The following is an 18636-nucleotide window of genomic DNA, read 5'->3' as shown; positions in this document are numbered from 1 at the left end:
ATTAACATTCTGATAAGATTTAGTGCAGATCTGGTAGCAAGTGTGACCTTTAGATTTTTAACAAGGTTTCTCTAAAATCTGGCAGTGACCTATCTTCTGTCCTTAAATGGCATATTTTCAAATGCAAGATTGATTTCATGACTTCCTCACATAAAGAATTCTACACCTGAATATAGTTTAAAACTCACATTGCAGAGGGGCATTTAATTCACAGTCAAAGACATTAACTGCTCACCAATGAAGTCCATGCCTAGATCATATAAAGATAAACATTCTGACCAGAATTCATGTAGATTTGTTTGTTTTGGGTTTAACGCCATGACAAATGATTTAAAACACATTGTCTTTTATCAAATCGTCATGGAAAACATGCACCTCAATGGAGAACATGCGCCTCACCAGGGGATCGAACTCACGACCACATGATCAACAGATCTGCGCTTTCCCTATTGAGCTGAGCAGGCCGGCTGAATTCATGTAGAAGAGTTTGAGGCATTACAGAGACAAACATTCATACAAATTCTATTAAGATTTAAACCCTCTAATTTTGCACTGCACATCAAAATATATAGCATTTAAATAAGCCTCTACAACACTGGATCCATCTAGATGCAAAGGAAATGCAATATTTTATGTTCTGAATTTGTGTTTTTTTTTTGTTAATTTTGCAGGGTATTAGACTTAAAACTACAGACTGTCTTTCAGACCACTTAATAGGTACAAATTGTAAAATGCCACAGATTAAGGGCCATAACTCCAGGGAAAATCACTGAACCATAACATCCCAATGAAATACACAACCAGGCTTGGCAGTGGCAAATCCTGTGAAATTTAGCGGAATTTCAAACCGTGGTATAGGAGAAGCAACAAAGATATCAAAGAATTTGACAAACCAAGGGTCATGACTACCCTGAAAATCATTAAATCAGATCATGATATCTTTCAGCGGCAAACTGCAAGACAAGGGAAATTTAAAACTGATTGTATAATGTCTTCAAACAGCAATATTTACTCTTCAATTTAAGTCATAAAATTATAGCAATGGACTGTCTATGGACATCCTCGTCTTAGTCTAAGTCAACTGTTTTTGGATTTTTTTTTTTTGCCAAATGTTGTATTCTACTGTGAACTGTCTTTCTTCCATTTTGAACTGTCTTTTGCCATGTTGGTCCACTGTTTATGATATTTTGCCATGGTCTTCCATTGTGAACAGCTGTTATGCCACAGTATTCCCTGATGAACAGTTTTTGGTCAAGGTTTTCGTACTTAACCACGTTTTGCAATGGTATTCCATCATGATGTCTTTTGCCATGAAATTCCACTGTGGACTGAATTAAAATCTGAAAATAAACCAAGAAAGCCATTACTCTTCATTATTTAGTGAACAAAAATATAAATATAGATCTATATAAATTTTAACAGAGAGCTGTTTGGAAGGTTCTGGGTCAAGTGGTTCTAAATTTTAAAAGTTACTGTGCAGAAATAGTTTTCAATGTTCAGTCCCTGTGGCATTGACCTTTGTCCAACTGACACCAAAAACAATGGAAGGGGGTGGGTTTTGGGCGGGAGGGTAATCTACTTCATTATCCATATCATGCTGTCGTGTTTCAAGTTTCAAGGTCAAGTGGTTCTCAAGATATTAAGCAGAAACTGTTTTCAAGGTTCATGCCCCAGTGACCTTGACCTTTGACTTACTAACCCCAAAAATCATACCAGTCATCTGCTTTGTAAGCCCAGTCATGCCCTCAAGTTGGAAGTCTCAGTGTTGAATGGAACTCAAGCTACCATACAGAAATAGGTTTCAATGTTCTGATCCTTGTGACCTTGACCTTTGACTTACCGACCCAAAAAACAATAGGGGGTCATCTACTTCTATATATATTCAATGATTTCCTCAAGAAAAATAGAAGCAATGATGCTATTTACTATTTACTCATAAAATATTATGAACCTTGGGAAACCAAGTAACACTTTGAATGTTTTATTAATTTCTCTTTAACTATAAAACAGAGTAATCACCAAGTCTGGTTATTAAGCCATGCTCTAGGCACAAAATAATTATATGAAAGACAGATTTGACAAGAGTTTCAGATAAGCTTTCGGTGGAATTGGGTATTTACCCATCACTTTTTGTCTGAAATGGGTACTGAAAATCTGAATTGGGTAAAAATGATATTATTACCAAAGCTTTTCAAAAGTATTTGGGTATTTGCTAAAACCAATTTGGTATTTCACCAATCTCGTACGAACAATTTAGTTGTTGTTTTTTTTTGTGGCTAAATTGTACTGGATGAAACATTCATTTATCATTACCAGGTTTGACTATTTTTGTACATGCCCATCAGGTAGGTAAACATGTGTATTTTAATTTATAGTTCTAATTATGTGTTATTTTAACCAATGATATTTTTTTCTCCAATCGTCGTGATCGTTTAATGTTTTCTGGGAAACTTTCGTATCATCATATTTTTGGCACTTTAAATGCAGTCAGAGATCTAAACAATGTATTCACCGCAATATGTGCTCTTCCGTAAGGTGTTGGCCAGTATTTGTAGCACTATTTATCACAAACAAAACTGTTTTTGCTGAACAACAAAATGTCCTTCTGTTTGTTTGTGCTGCAACAATGATTTTCTGCGAAGTGTCAGTTTATCAGCATAATTTTTTTGTTTTCAAAGCGTCCAAATAACACTGATCATACTGAATGGTCCTGTGCTTTTACTGATATACAGGTATACCGTTTTGCCATAATGTACAACCAGTCTGTTGTCTAGCCTTAAAGTCTCGTACCCGTTTTTATAATATGGAAAATGAGATACACAAGTGATTTTTAATAAATTGGGTATTAGGAATTCTAATTACGTTTCAGTACACACACTGTATGAATCCAATAGGGTTTTCTGCAACTTTAACTGCATAAATACGCAGCTTATCTGGAGCTCTGTTTGACCTTGCTGTGACCTTGACCTTTGATCTTCAGGCCTGGTTCATGCACTCTGCACATTGTGATTGTCTCATTACCTGCTACCTAAATGCCAAGATTGAAGTCAATACCTTGAAAGGTTATTAAGTAATAAATGCTCCGGACATGAAAAATGAAGGACAAATTTGACCTCTCAGCTCCATTTGTGACCTTGATCTTTGACCTAGCAACCTAGTTCCTGTGTTCTACATGTTGTTTCATCACCAGCTACCTGTATACCAAGTTTAAAGTGAATAACTTGAATATTTATTAAGATACGCTCCAGACACGAAATGTCAGAGGGTCAAACTTGACATTTGAGCTCCATTTGTGACCTCAAGATCTTTGACCTACCGACCTGGTTCAAGTGCTCTTTATATCATCTCACCGCCGTCTTCAAAGTTTTAAGTCATTACCTTGAATGGTTGTTAAGTTACGGTCTAAACATCAAATATGACAGACAGACAGACGGATGTATGGACACACGCACCATCACAAAATATGTCCGTTTTTTTTTTCAATACATATAAAAAATGCGAGCATGCTTTCAATTTTTGAACAGCTGAATTTCACATCCAGAACCTTTTGTCATTGTTTGTAGTTGCTTAAAAAAACTTGTTTGGTGCAAAAAAACAACAAATGAAAGACGGATACTTTGTTTCCATGGCTTAAAGTTCTTAATGTCAGTAGCAATTAACGGTACTATTTGCAAAGCAAACAATGTTGAAAATATATGGGACAACAAAGGTGACATTTATTATATGGATATTATATTCAAAACACTGTCTCTGTCTGGCATATAGTTTAAACATCTCAATTACCACCAACGGTGACCTTTTCATACATATGTATTTTCCAATTTACCCCAATGTTTTCAAGACTGGGGGAAATTACCCCAATGAAAATTATGTGGAACACTGATTGAATGGTTAAGGAAAATACTATAAATTATTACTAATACTTACATCTCTCTTCTTTGTGTCTCGGGTTCATTATTTATTTGTTGTAATTCCCTTAAACCTTCAAGGACTAGCCGTATATTTGCCTTCACTTTAGCGGCATCATCTGTTAGTCTATCAGTGTGCTCATTCAGTAATTTGGTCCTTTTCCCTATAAACTTTAGTGCTTCATCAAGTGTCATTTCTAAAAAGAACCCAAATCCTATGAAAACATAGATTCTTGAAGAATCTGGAATGTTCGCTTGAACATAAAAATTGCATCCAATATCAACTTTTGTCTTTAAACCTTCAGTTTGCTTGCTTTCTTTTATTTTTTCAATGGTTGTTTTAAGCTGCAAATATTCTGCAATTTGTCCGTAAGATTTATCCCTTTGTTCCAGAATTAATCTCAGATCTTCTTTTAACTTTTCATTTACAAATCTTTCATACTCCAAAACTTTGCTAGAGAATTCAGCCATTCAGTACTTTTTGTATTTAATTAAAGATTACAAAAATGCGTTCTTCAGTTAACAGATCTATTTCCAACTCGGTATCTCAGCGAGTTATCCGAATATCTATTCACTTAATTGACTCCCGATTCCACAGTATTTCCCGAGTAAAAACGTTATCTTTTATTTTTTCCTGAATGAATATTGAAATACTTTGCGTTATTTCAACTCGAGTTAATTCAAATGCCGCTGTAAACGAAAATATTGACCTTGACTTCTTTTCATTTTCCGGGGTGCAAATGGCGCTAATGAAATAAAGGAGGTAATCATGACGTTTCACGTGGTTAGCGCGATTCAACCTACCGCGCATACATATACTATGATATAGCGCGGTTACCAAAATATTTATTATAATGTCTCAGAATCAGTTCGGACGTCAAATTATTTGGATTAACTAGGGCTGGAACCAGGGTAGAGTCACCGGTTTGCCATCATAAACCAGATGAGCGGCTTCCTCACATGAAAGTATTCTGTATTCTATGTGAGGTTTTGAACCAACAGCGTTGATCGAGGCTCAAGTGATTCAAAATCAGCGACCTTGACCGCTCAGCCACGGAGACCACACAATTCATCAAAACAGTGAGTTGTGACAAAACGTACACATATCTCAGATAGGTGCAAAAAAAATTTGTCGAAGTATAAGTGGAAACATGTTATAAAATGCTTCAAAGTTGTTATCTTTCAAATGTTTGCTATTGGGGATACAAAGTACTTCGATGATAATTCATGATAGTTGTTGTGTATGTTTGGATTAGATTTTACGATATTCAAAGATATTATATTGCATGTTTGAATTTTCTTAGCAAAAAACTGTTACAAAACTTCCCAACATGACAGCAAACACATTACGCGAATAAAAAGGTAAGGTAAAGTGCTTGATTTTTTTTACCTTTACAGAAAAATCTTAATTTGCATTTATACTATATGTACTAATAATTACATGCATGCAATCGACATTTTACTATTACGTCAATCATCTGCGAAAGAGCATTAGTGCCAGGTGTATGTTATCTATTAACACGAAATTTCGAGTTACTAATACGAAATTTCGAGTTAATATCTCGAAATTTTGAGTTACGTATCTCGAAATTTCGAGTTACCAAGTCGAAATTTCGAGTTGTGTATCTCGAAATTACGACTTAGTAACTTGAAATTTCGACTTATTAACTCGAAATTTCAAGGTACAAGATATATAGGTCCTGGCCAAGATTATAGGTACCTGGTGTATCCACCGGGTAGCTCCGCAGCGTCGTATGATTAAGATGACCGGGCAGCGTTTGCTCATAAAAATATCACTATTTGAACATGTTTAAGTCTGGAGGGTTTTCAAGCTAGTTCGAGCCCATATGGAAGTATAGACAAACCCTACATGAACTTGTAGTAATGAGTCTGACCAAGATTGGGTATCTGGATCAATCTAGATTTTGAGGAGAGGTCATAGAAGATGACGGGAAGTATTCAAACTTAGAATATTTCACTATTTTGACCATATCTGGAAGGTTTTCGACCTAGTTTGAGCCCCTACCACCCGAACATACTATACATGTAAATGAAGGTATAATATCCTGGATACAGTTTGAAAACCGGAGTAGCTCTAGAGGCTATGGGGTAAGTCATACAATGATGTATGGTAGTATATGTTCAAGTCGCTACATGTTGGGTACAATATATGGATAATATATTGATATGGATCATATATAGATAGATGATTCCACTTCGAAGAGTCAAAAGTCATTCATTACATTTTGGCCTTTGACAAACGGACATACGTTCAAATTTTGCGGATAAAAAAGGCCAAGATACAAAGTCGACATTTCATGTTAAATATCTCGAAATTTCGAGTTTGTACCCCGAAATTTCGAGTAAATAAATAAAACGCACATGACACTAATTCTGTAAATAACCTACGTTACATCATACGATTAGATTATATATAAAAATGAAATGTTATGGTCGTGGGATGATGCCTGAAAATTTTTATAGTTAATTATAAAGCCTAACATTCAAGATGAATTCCCAGCATTATTTTATGACTGTCATAACTGCATCGTTTGCCAAAAAAAATGAAATTAAGGAGATTAACCCTCATCAGTTACCATACAATACCTTCAAATTACCGACTGAAGTACAGTCGAAACTGTAAGCGGTCACCTCTATTAGGCAGCCACTTGTCTTAAGCAACCACATTTTTCTATTACTGATTTCTGTACTTTTAGAACAGGTTAACCTGTATTAAGTAATAACCTATCTTTAAATGCCAACTTTGCTCCTCCCGCGACTGGACTCACTGTGGTTGAGGTCTTTACAAATTGTAAATGCCGATCTGGTTTGTTTATAAATTTGAAAGTGAAGGCACGCCAACTGCAATGGTGGACAAAAACTGCCGAGAGTGGTAAGCAAATAAAATTTCTTTGTTTGTCCCAACATTTTGTCGCATGGATACTTTTAAATAAAATCATGAAGATCATAATTATGCAGTGACTCTAGGCTTCTGAGTAATGTCTGTTTAGCTAAGTTGGTAGAACACCAGTCCTAACATACATGCAGGAGTCGTATGTTCAATTTATACACTAAGCTAATATCTTTATCCTCAAAAATACAACATTTAAAAAAGTAGGGGTTAATAAGGTTCTGTGAAGTTTTCGAAAGACAGTTTTCCACCGGAAAAGCCTCCAATTTGATAGTCCGTTCCATTTCAATATTGACAACCACTCAACTTAAACAAGTTGCTAGACATTTTTTACTATATCTATGTACATATCATATATATCGATATTCTCTTTAAACACAACACATTAGTGGTTGACGCCTCAGTTGTCTACGTTCCCGCAAGCCAAACCCAATTTACGCAAAAGTTCCCGTTTACGTTACGTGCATGCTCTTGGTCTATGGAATGCGAAAAACAAACCCTTGGAGTGCAAAGAAATGATAATTCTAAATGTTTTATTTTGTAATTGAAATGAAAATTATATAACTGTGTTATATATTTCTGCACCCCGAATTTATATTGCTCCTTAAAAGAAATCGTTATCAAGTTTTTTCGCTGCTCTGAAACAAACAGTTGGAATCGCATTAATGGAAATGTTATCATTTTATGCTGGGTAGTTATTATCTTAAATTTTAAGAATAACGGATACCACCGAATTATCCACCTAATGCCGACAGAATATGTAGTTGTTGTTGTTGTAAAATATTTCATTTGATTCATCTGCTGCGATGTATATGTAGTGAATAGCTCTCAAGTTTACACAACGACGGAGGGACCACCGTGGCCAAAAGTTAAGCTATCCAGCAGACTTACGGAAGGTCTGTGGTTCTACCCAGGTGTCAACACGTGGTAAAATAATGCTCGGAAAGGCATCCGAGGCCTTCCTCCGCCTTCAAAAATTACAACGTCGCCATATAACATATACTTTTGTCAGTGTGATGTTAAACCTAACCAGAAATATATACAAAAACTCTTCTTTTTATTTTGATATCATTGTATTTGTTTAAAATGTGGCTGTGGCTGTCACATTGTCAGTTATGACCATAAAACATATTAATATCTTGATAAATCCTATTTCTGATAATTACTTCCTTTACATTTGTCTTTACTGATGAATCTTTTATTAAATATTACTTTTTATTACCTCCCTTTATGGCAGTTAATGCTCAATATTAAAAGTAGTGCTTTTCTGACCATGTACATATGCATAATATCTATTTGGAAAGCTGTTTTATTTGTTTTTAAGATAAAGTTCTTAAGCATTATGGACCTTTAAAATCGATTCGAATTAATCGATGGTGTCACCGTCGCCTTCTTAATTGTCACTTTTGCCTCTACAATTTGCATCCAGATTTTCGACTTGGGATCGAATTAGTAATAATTTCATTTTTATGATCAAGCTTCGTTGTTGCTTGTCGAAATATTAGGACGGTGGTTGACGTCTACTTCGCCCAAGACGTCGCACCACTGTAAACCCCTAACTTTGTTCAATAACGTGCTGACACTACGCACGATTTACACAGGCAGTATCACTTAATCTCATTACATGCCAGACAATTCAGGACAAACCAGTCAAACATGATTTTAAAAATCACCTTTTGAAATTATTTTTTTTATTAAATAGTTGACAGATGGTCTCTCATTTCAGGTAAATTTACACTGTTTATAGTAAAGGGGGAGAGAAAAAGGTACCTTAATAAGAAGGTTTTATATTAGTAGTACTTATTCGGAGATGGTCTTTATAACATAAATTTGACTGTATGAACAATTTCACCACAATCAAGTTTAATACAGAAATGTACACTGTGGACCTACGTTATGGTAAAAAAATCCGACATTTTTGTTTTAATATCTTGCTGATATGATATTTCATCAACAGAAATAATTCACGTGAATTTGGTAGTTCTGTGGGGTTATACAAATCAAAATATTTGGATACTGAGCACAGAAACTAGACACAGTCGTACTATATGTTTGTCTAGATATATCTAATAAAGCCTGATCAATATGTAGTGATCTCTATACAGGCATATTTAGGTTTATGATTATATATAGAACCAAGAGTTTGCATAGGGCACGTAGTTGTATGATTAAAGTGGACCTAAACCAGAATAATACAGAAGAAAGCTACATCTTAGCTGGTCAGATGTATACAGTACCTAGGAATAAGGTATATAATATTTGTCAATTCTGATTGGTCAGCCATGTAAGTTACCATCACATGCATATTATATGCTCTGATGTGGAAAAAAAACTTGAACTTGAAACTTGGAAGTGTATGGGAAAATAATTGGTGTTCTGTAACCAGCTAGGATTGTGATACCGTGCAATGCTTATTTACGAGTACGCTCCCTTTTATAAGGAAACGCCATTTTCCAGTTAAACGTTGACATTGATAAGGTGAGTCCAGTGAACATGGTGAACAGGTAAATGTCTGTGTGCCATTTTAGAAACAATAATAGATCAACATGTTTACCATTTAGTCGTGAAAAACTAGTAATTTTCATTCAACATTCAGAATTTCAGTATCAGGCCCCGACCTTAACTTTTTTCAGCAGTTGCCAGCAGGTCCACCAACTGTTAAAATCTAGTAGACCTGCCCAGACTTTAGTGGACCTCCAATTCTATCACATAAATTGTGATGTTGTAGACGTCATAACTTCGTATGACTCAAAGAAACAGGACTTATTTCTAAAATAAATAAAAATGGAAGACTGTAGCAATCTGTTATCCCGAAAAATAATTATTTTGAAAAGTGTCCCAAAATATGGACACAATAATCATCATCCTCCCGACCCGTGTTGAAAGTGAAAAAAAAACATCAACAATTATCGGTAATCATTCTGATGATAAACTAAGTAATTGGCCTTGTTTTCATCATCAATTAACACCCCCTCAAAGAGCTAGAAGAAGTGTGTCGGTTATTGTGGCAACTGAAGTGGAGATCAAAGCGGTATAGTTTCCCCGAGATTGTCATGGCATTACGTCATGTTTTCGCGCCATGTGACACATCACTGTCTGATCGTACTTTCTTGATTCCTTTAATTGTTGAGAAGAAATCAGTAATAAAGTTTTTCTTTAATTTTTGAAAAGCGAATGTGCAATATCCCGAATAAACTGACATGTAAATGTGTCAAACCATGAACGATGATAGTGGACGTCCTACCTCTGTGACCTATTTGCCCTCAAGAAATTTACATTATTCTTTGAGAAGAATATCTAACAAAGTGTTGTGTCAAAAAATACATGTACAAAGAATCATTTAAAACTTATTAAAACCCGCAACGACATCATACTGCTTTATTTTAAAACCACATTTCTGTTTACGTTCATGAGGTCACGTAACCTATCCTGCCGCGCTAACAGAAATCTGTCTGCCAAAAATCGTTTTACTCCATGTATTTAAATTGCTGCCGCTTTTTCATTATTTAAGATTTTTTAATTGTGTGTCTTTTGTACTTTCTGGTCAAAAGTCTGAATTTTATTATCATAGTATGTACCGTTTATTTACTTTAAGAAAGAAATAAATAATCAAGATCGCGCTGTTTGAAATTTTACAAAACATTATATGAAAATTTGATCGTTTTTAAAGAATTTTGCCTACATTCCTGTTGATATCTTATTAAAATTGTTACAGATTTCAAACTGCATTAGTTCTCAAGCAATGTTGAAAATTTGAAGCGATTATATTACAAAATGAATGCACTACGCGCGTTTTTTGTGTCAAAAGTAACCACGATGTAAATTAGATGTTACGATAGGGCACACATGCTTGTGGAATGGAAAATTACCAGCATGACGTTTTGATATTTTTACGATTTGCGGGTAAATTCCAGTCAATGCAGGAAATTTTGCCTGATGTAATTTCTCAATTTGGTAAAGTTACCACGTAAAAACCACTCACCCGATCGGTGGAGTAGTCCATTCGTGCTATCCTGACTTTAACTCGCCAATGCTTATAACCGTAGAATGCCGTACTTAAGGCAAAATCAACTTTCGTTTTGTGAATTCGCCGATATGGGTACGATTTTCCCCCCCTATTTTTCACTTTTAAGGGTTTTATTTTATTTGCAGACCGTGACTGAAAATTGGTTGACCGTCGGTCTACCCAACTTTTGATAGTTAGTGGGCCTGCCGATATTTTGGTTGCGTCGGTCCAACGGTCCACCGCTAAGGTCGAGGCCTGAGTATCCTAACGGATGTCAGACGTTTCACCCCCAAGACTGTTCCTCCCAAGACTTTTCCTCCCAAGACTTTTCACCCCCAATTCGGTGGTGAAAAGTCTGGTGTTTTATAGCATATGAAGACTTTTCACCCCCTATTTGTTTTTATTATTAAATATGATTATAATGTTGGTTATTTTGTGTGTGGGGGGGGGGGGAAAGGGGGTTGAATAGTTATGAATGATTTCATATACATGTATTATAATTAGGTTAATACATTAAAGAAATATTTTATGATGTTTGTTAGTAGAGATGACCATAAACTTTAAACGTAAGTTATTCACAAGGTTATGTGTTAATCCATTTGTTTGTTCAATGATTGAAAATGTGACTTTGATGATTAATAATAGTTACAAAACTAAAAAAAATATTTTAATCCCTTTGTTTGATGTCCAGTGATTGAAAAAAAATAAAAGTACATTTGATAATGATAACTACAAAGTAAAATATTTTATTGATGTTAAAATTAGCCTTGTTGTTCAAGGACAATGAAAGTTTGCTAGCATGCAATTTACAGTGTGTGACATAAAAAAAATACATTGCTAAAAGCGTAGTCGAACTATTCAAAAAACATAATGGTCTTCAAAGTAAGAAATGTTACAAAGTTTGGAACGATAACGCTTTTATTAAATTAAACAGACCGTTTGAAAAAAGTAAGATAGTTCAATGAAGCAGAATGATGATTTAGATTTCATTTGAGGTTGTCAAATATTTTGACAAAAATAAAAAAAAGAAACTGTTAATTATTGTTGGAATATTTTTAGCTCACCTGTCACAAAGTGACAAGGTGAGCTTTTGTGATCGCGCGGTGTCCGTCGTCAGTCGTCCGTGCGTGCGTCTGTCCGTAAACTTTTGCTTGTGACCACTCTAGAGGTCACATTTTTCATGGGATCTTTATGAAAGTGGGTCAGAATGTTCATCTTGATGATATCTAGGTCAGGTTCGAAACTGGGTCACGTGCCGTCAAAAACTAGGTCAGTAGGTCTAAAAATAGAAAAACCTTGTGACCTCTCTAGAGGCCAAATATTTCACAAGATCTTCATGAAAATTGGTTGGAATGTTCACCTTGATGATATCTAGGTCAAGTTCGAAACTGGGTCACGTGCCATCAAAAACTAGGTCAGTATGTCTAAAAATAGAAAAACCTTGTGACCTCTCTAGAGGCCATATATTTCATAAGATCTTCATGAAAGTTGGTCAGAAGGTTCACCCTGATGATATCTAGGTCAAGTTCGAAAGTGGGTCACGTGCCATCAAAAACTAGGTCAGTAGGTCAAATAATAGAAAAACCTTGTGACCTCTTTAAAGGCCATATTTTTCATGGGATCTGTATGAAAGTTGGTCTGAATGTTCATCTTGATGATATCTAGGTCAAGTTCGAAACTGGGTCACGTGCGGTCAAAAACTAGGTCAGTAGGTCTAAAAATAGAAAAACCTTGTGACCTCTCTAGAGGCCATATATTTCATGAGATCTTCATGAAAATTGGTCAGAATGTTCACCTTGATGATATCTAGGTCAAGTTCGAAAGTGGGTCACATGCCATCAAAAACTAGGTCAGTAGGTCAAATAATAGAAAAACCTTGTGACCTCTCTAGAGGCCATATTTTTCATGGGATCTGTATGAAAGTTGGTCTGAATGTTCATCTTGATGATATCTAGGTCAAGTTTGAAAGTGGGTCACGTGCCTACAAAAAGTAGGTCAGTAGGTCAAATAATGAAAAAACGTTGTGACCTCTCTAGAGGCCATATTTTTCTTCGGATCTGTATGAAAGTTGGTCTGAATGTTTTTCTTGATGATATATAGGTCAAGTTTGAAACTGGGTCAACTGCGATCAAAAACTAGGTCAGTAGGTCTTAAAATAGAAAAACCTTGTGACCTCTCTAGAGGGCATACCCTTGAATGGATCTTCATGAAAATTGGTCAGAATGTTCACCTTGATGAAATCTAGGTCAAGTTTGAAACTGGGTCACATGCCATAAAAAACTAGGTCAGTAGGTCAAATAATAAAAAAAACCTTGTGACCTCTCTAGAGGCCATACTTTTCATGGGATCTGTATGAAAGTTGGTCTGAATGTTCATCATGATGATATCTAGGTCATGTTTGAAACTGGGTCAACTGCGGTCAAAAACTAGGTCAGTAGGTCTAAAATAATTAAAATCTTTTGACCTCTCTAGAGGCCATATTTTTCAATGGATCTTCATGAAAATTGATCTGAATGTTCACCTTGATGATATCTAGGTCATTTTCGAAACTGGGTCACGTGCGGCAGGAATTGAACACGATTTCTCCGTGCAATTTTCATATTTATAGCAACTAAAAAGTAGTCTGTCATGTCAACAAAGGTCGATGAAAACAATCGTTTGAAGCATCCTAAAGTGTATTTTTAAACGTAAATCATCAGCCTTTTGAAAACAATTAGGGTAATTTAAAGGGTGGCAAAAATGATGCAGATGCAGGAGTTAAGGCTGCTCTCTACGCTGATGATCTGGTGTTATGGTGTAAGGAAGAACATGCCACTACAGCCACATACAGGATGCAAGAAGCCAACAACAAGCTTTCAGCTTGGCCTGAAGATTGGTGTGTATCAATCAATACAGAGAAATCGTCCACCACACTATTCTCCCTGTCGTCAAAGCAGAGGGCGGGAAAAATCAAGATGGGAAATACTTTGCTGATTGAAGCAGACGAGGCAAAATATCTCGGAGTGACCTTTGACAAACGACTAACCTGGAAGCCCCACATCAGTCAAGCAGAAGGGAAGGCCTGTAGGAAGCTTGCCATGATGCGCAAACTTGCTGGAACAACGTGGGAAGCAAATACTCAAGACAATATATCAGGGAACAGTGAGACCCCATTTAGAGTATAGCTCAACTGCCTGGTCCACTACTGCCAAAAATAACCAACAGGCTTTAGACAAGGTTCAGAACCAAGCATTGTGGATCATGACAGGTGCTACAAAGTCTACACCAATCTCCTTCATGGAGAAGCTAACAGGCACACAGCCGTTACAAGACAGAAGACATGCAAAGGTTCTGCTTCAAGCAGAGAAGTTCAGGTCTTTTCAAGACCATCCCATGAAAGCCAAGCTAGATGGCTACACAAAGAATCAGCTCAAACGTAGCGGCTTCGTACATGAGGCAAAGAAACTCAACCGAGAGTTCAAAACTGAGCTGAACATAACAACGACTCCCCTAGGTAGTGAAGACATTATAAACCCACTAGCGAATGATCTGTCCTCAGTGACTGTGAGACTTGCTGTTCCTCGTCTTGACCGCGGGAGGATGAAGGCATTCGGAAGAGCCTCACACTTGCTATGATCAATGAAGACTATCCTCCGGAATCATGGACTAATGTCTATACAGACGGATCAGCCACATGCGCCGTCAAAGATGGAGGAGCAGGAGTTTTCATTCAATACCCATCTGGCAAGAGAGAAACACTACATGCAGCTGCAGGAAAACACTGTAGCAATTACAAGGCAGAGACTGAAGCACTCATGAAGGCCGTCTCAATGGTTGAAGACTCGGCAGAAGAAAGCTCCTCAGTCGTCTTTCTCACAGATGCACTGTCTGTCATGGAAGCTCTGATCAACAATAAAGCTCCGCAGCTAGCCAGGAGAATGCAGAGCCTGAGTATAACCTGCAAAGTAGCACTTCAGTGGATTCCATCCCATTGTGGACTTGCAGGCAATGAAGAGGCAGACAAACTGGCTAAGCTAGGAGCTCAGTCAGAACAACCAACAGAACCTGTGAGTTACAAGGAGAAAGTCACCATCATCAAGGCACAAACGAGACCAAGGATGGAGGAAGATGCTTTTCATCTCCTTGATCGGTCTGAACAAGTGATGATGGCCAGGCTTCGCTCAGGGCACAACAAGCTCAATGCTCACATGTACAAGAAATACAGACTGACACAATCACCAACTTGTTCATGTGGTGAAGAAGATCAGACTGTGGAGCATATACTTCACAGATGTAAAAGGCATGACCAGGAGCAAGCTGCGACTTGGCCGATAGATACCTCAATCCACCAGAAATTGTATGGAGGCATTGAGGATCTGCGGCAAACCGCAAGTTTCATCGAGGCTACTGGTCTGACAGTGTAGTTGCGAACGATAAGAAGAAGAAAGAAGAAGATGATGCAGATGTGTTCATTAACATTATATCTTTCATAATAATACAGTACTTTACCATATAAATTGTTTTACAAAAAACTACAGCACTTTCAACTTTCGCCTCCCATATTTTGTAGGTCACTATTTTTCATAAAAAATGGTGTAACTAATTAATTTCAGTGACAAATATTTTAATTCTTGTATTTTTCCTCTAATTATGTGTTTAGGTATTGAGCATGACATGGTTTATTATTCCAAGAGTTAGCAGTTTCTCAGAAATTTTCATATAGATGAAGAAAGAATTATTGGAAGTGGCCACATTTTTCTAATTTTTAACTTATTTTGGATAAAAAGAATTTCTGCAAAGTTGTATCACCCTATTCAGAATATAATTAAGATTAATAAGCAAAGTGTTTTGGATGAATTTATTGATTCCAGACTAAGCTAAAGACACTTTCCACTTAAAAAAGCTTTGTTGGCAATAGGTGTCAAGGTCATTGAAATACCTACCTACAATGCTTTACAGAGTCGAATCGGGTATTTTTGTACGTGAGGCAAATTTCGTACAGTTAAATCCAGACGTTTTTTTATCGCGAGCAAAGTTGCAATTACTTTAGAGTGGTGGAACCTATGCTCGCGGTATTTTGTACATATATAAACTATTTAAGAAGCAAAACAACGACAGTGATTAACTCACTAATGTTTCCTACACTTCTTTGGTGTATAGGAAAATTACTTTTCCCTGCATCTCAGACAGAGCCATTTGGACAGAGGAAGGTGTCCCTGGCAGCATTTACACATTCCAGGAATGAGTCTGGATGGAAGTAGCCTAAATAATCATTTGACTTATTGGGATGACTTATTTTATGATCTGATATTTTATAGTTGTCATCCCTCTAACGGATATGACAGCAACAGTCAAAAGTTATCACGCTGTCCCGAGACATCCTATTATTTGGACTAGGATGGAAGATGCTCTGGGAGAGATATGGTTTAAAAGTCATTTTTTAAAACACTGTGATCCAGAAAGACCTCATATAATTATACTTGATTTACACCCTTCCTATGAAACCATGGGCTTTCTAGAGACTGCCATTGAAAATAAATTAATGTAGCTGTAATGGCATTCCCCCTGCACACCACTCAGTGGCTGTGTCCACTGGATAAAACCATTTTTGGTCCCGTTTCAAGGGAATGCACTGAGTTCATGGCTTCAAGCCCGAACAATACTGTAAATAAATGCGAGTGACAGCGGTTGTTTAAAGGCCCATATTCAAGCATTTATCTCAAAAAGTATGACCCAGAGTCATCAAACCTCACAGGAAGTTGTGCATTAGGGGTTTTAATTTCTTTTGGGCATACCAGAGTTATGACCGTTTATTCTAAAAAATATGCATAAATGGGATACAAGTTTTGTCACATGCACTCAAAAGGTATTGACATTATTAGAAACATAAAACATTTGGGGATTGTGATATAGCATGTGAAGTTGTGCACCTGGTGTTCTGTTTGGGATTTTAACCAGAGTAATGGTCCTTGACAAAGTGAAAAATACAGATAAAGTGGCATTAAAAGTTTGTGTATCTTAGAATTGTTTCACATAGTCGTGAAACCATGAAGGAATATTATCCAGCATGTGAATTTGTGAACCTGAGTTTACACATTTTAATTTCACTTTGCGAAAACAGTGTTATTGTCCTTGTCAAAAATAGTTTGTGTCTCACATAAACTATCTCAAAGTGTACTTGACCTAGAGTCATAAAACATTAGAGGATTGTTTCATAGCATTGTCTGTGCACCTTGTGTTCTCTTTGGGATTTCACTCAGCTAGGCCAGGTTTATGGTTCTTTGCTTTTAGCATTGGGACTAAATGAGATTTTATGGCAAAAGTTATGAGGAAAATTACGAGTCATGAACAATTTACAATGGAAAACACCAAAATCGATTTCAGGACAAATTCTACCCTTATTTGGAATTGCTTTCAGAAGTTGATATAATCATCAGGTATCCTGTCTCTGCATCTATTTTAAAACATGTTAGTCCTTACCATGACAAGGGGATGTGGCAGGTTGGAGGAGGGTGCTATTAGAACATTCAACTTACAAGAAATAATCTTTCAACATTTATTTCAATTAACAAGAAATATGTGTACATACATATGTGATACATGCTCAACAAAACATGGTCTTAACATTGTCAATAACATTTTAGCACTTGCATAACATTTGTAGTATTGTCAATCATATCTAGAAAGTTCACAAAAGACACTGGTCCACTCTCCTGCAGCCTTGTCCTGAATGGTGCTGCCCCCTGTTGGTGATGATGTCATAATTGCTTGCTCATTGTTGTCTCCCTCTATACTCGATTTGATAGACCTTGCTGTGTTCTGTACCTGCAATGAATAAAGAACAGCATGCATTAAGTTTTTCAAAGAAATCTTAGAGCATTACCATAGAACATTAACTTAAAACAAATAATTATGGGTATTAATTTTGGTAACATTAATTATTATTTACTCAGAAAGCAAAGTGAGAACTGAGGTTCCTTGTCTTAATAAAATTAAAGCAGTTGTGATTCTGTTTGAAGCTTATTATTGAGAAAAAAATGGTGAATTTTGTGAAATATTTCTGTAAATTAATTAGCAACTTACCTCAGTCCATTTCTTCTTTGAGTACTGTTTAAACATTTGACACACTCCCTCAGTGACAGACAGACGAAGAAGCAGACGTAGATGGTGAGACTGGTTATCTTCTATAGCAGACATCAGGCACTGCTGTCCTAGACTGGTTATTCCATTCTCTGAAAAAGACAAAACAAGACATGAATTATTATAAATAAATACTATCAAAATGTTTACAACACTAGATAACTATTTAATAACAATGAATTGATGTAATTGAAATGTACCTTGCTGATACACCTAATTTTTAAGAAGCAAAAAATGAAACATGAAAACATGAGAACATAAAACATATACATAAAAATGACAAACATAAAATGATTCTTACCTAGCTTAGAAACTGTACTATCACTGTTGTGGAGAGCCATCAACTGATTGCGTAGAGTTGAAGCTGCTACTATAACATCCATGTTGATTATATTGCTTTGTTCTCTAGTGTATTCAGATGAAGCTCAGCTTGGTATATTAATTTTGTTCTCTAGTGTATTGATAGTTCTGGTCAATGTGTTTCTATGAAAGTCACAAAGTGTTTTGGCTTGGGTGTTTTGTCTGGTCAGTATTTATTTGGAAATCTTTCCCATTGTTTTACAGTTTGTATTGTAATTGTTTTAATGAGTTGAACACAGCTTACACTGAACAAACAGTTTTTAACTTTGATGGTGAAAAAATCAAAGAAAGATCAAACAGAATTAATCACCAATTAAAATTATGAACAATGT

At 36.1% G+C, this 18636-nt stretch overlaps 2 protein-coding genes across 6 annotated transcripts in view; one reads left to right on the top strand and one right to left on the bottom strand.

The window, feature by feature from the left end:
- Positions 1-989: 989 nt before the first annotated feature.
- LOC123531417 (protein UXT-like) lies at positions 990-4652 on the bottom strand. Its single transcript, XM_045312355.2, has 2 exons — positions 3928-4652; positions 990-1340 (listed from the first exon to the last, which is right to left on the bottom strand). Exons 1-2 carry the CDS (start codon positions 4377-4379, stop codon positions 1334-1336), a joined length of 459 nt encoding a protein of 152 aa, XP_045168290.1. The 5' UTR covers positions 4380-4652; the 3' UTR covers positions 990-1333.
- A 155-nt stretch (positions 4653-4807) lies between these two features.
- LOC123531416 (alpha-tocopherol transfer protein-like) overlaps positions 4808-18636 on the top strand; it is a 37025-nt gene continuing 23196 nt past the window's right edge. The window contains exon 1 of one of the 5 annotated variants that reach the window (XM_045312354.2): positions 4808-4988. The gene's annotated coding sequence lies outside the window, so the exon portion shown is untranslated. Of the gene's footprint in view, positions 4989-5119; positions 5276-9229; positions 9324-18636 lie in introns of those variants that run through there. The other 4 variants (XM_045312350.2, XM_045312352.2, XM_045312351.2 and 1 more) reach the window with 4 other exon arrangements.

This window comes from Mercenaria mercenaria, chromosome 11, assembly GCF_021730395.1.
Source record: "Mercenaria mercenaria strain notata chromosome 11, MADL_Memer_1, whole genome shotgun sequence".
NCBI classification, from domain to species: domain Eukaryota; kingdom Metazoa; phylum Mollusca; class Bivalvia; order Venerida; family Veneridae; genus Mercenaria; species Mercenaria mercenaria.
This window is presented reverse-complemented; position numbering and strand designations above follow the sequence as displayed.

Excerpts from the sequence above, each read along its gene's own strand:
- LOC123531417 (XM_045312355.2), bottom strand. The coding sequence starts at position 4,379 with ATGGCTGAATTCTCTAGCAAAGTTTTGGAGTATGAAAGATTTGTAAAT.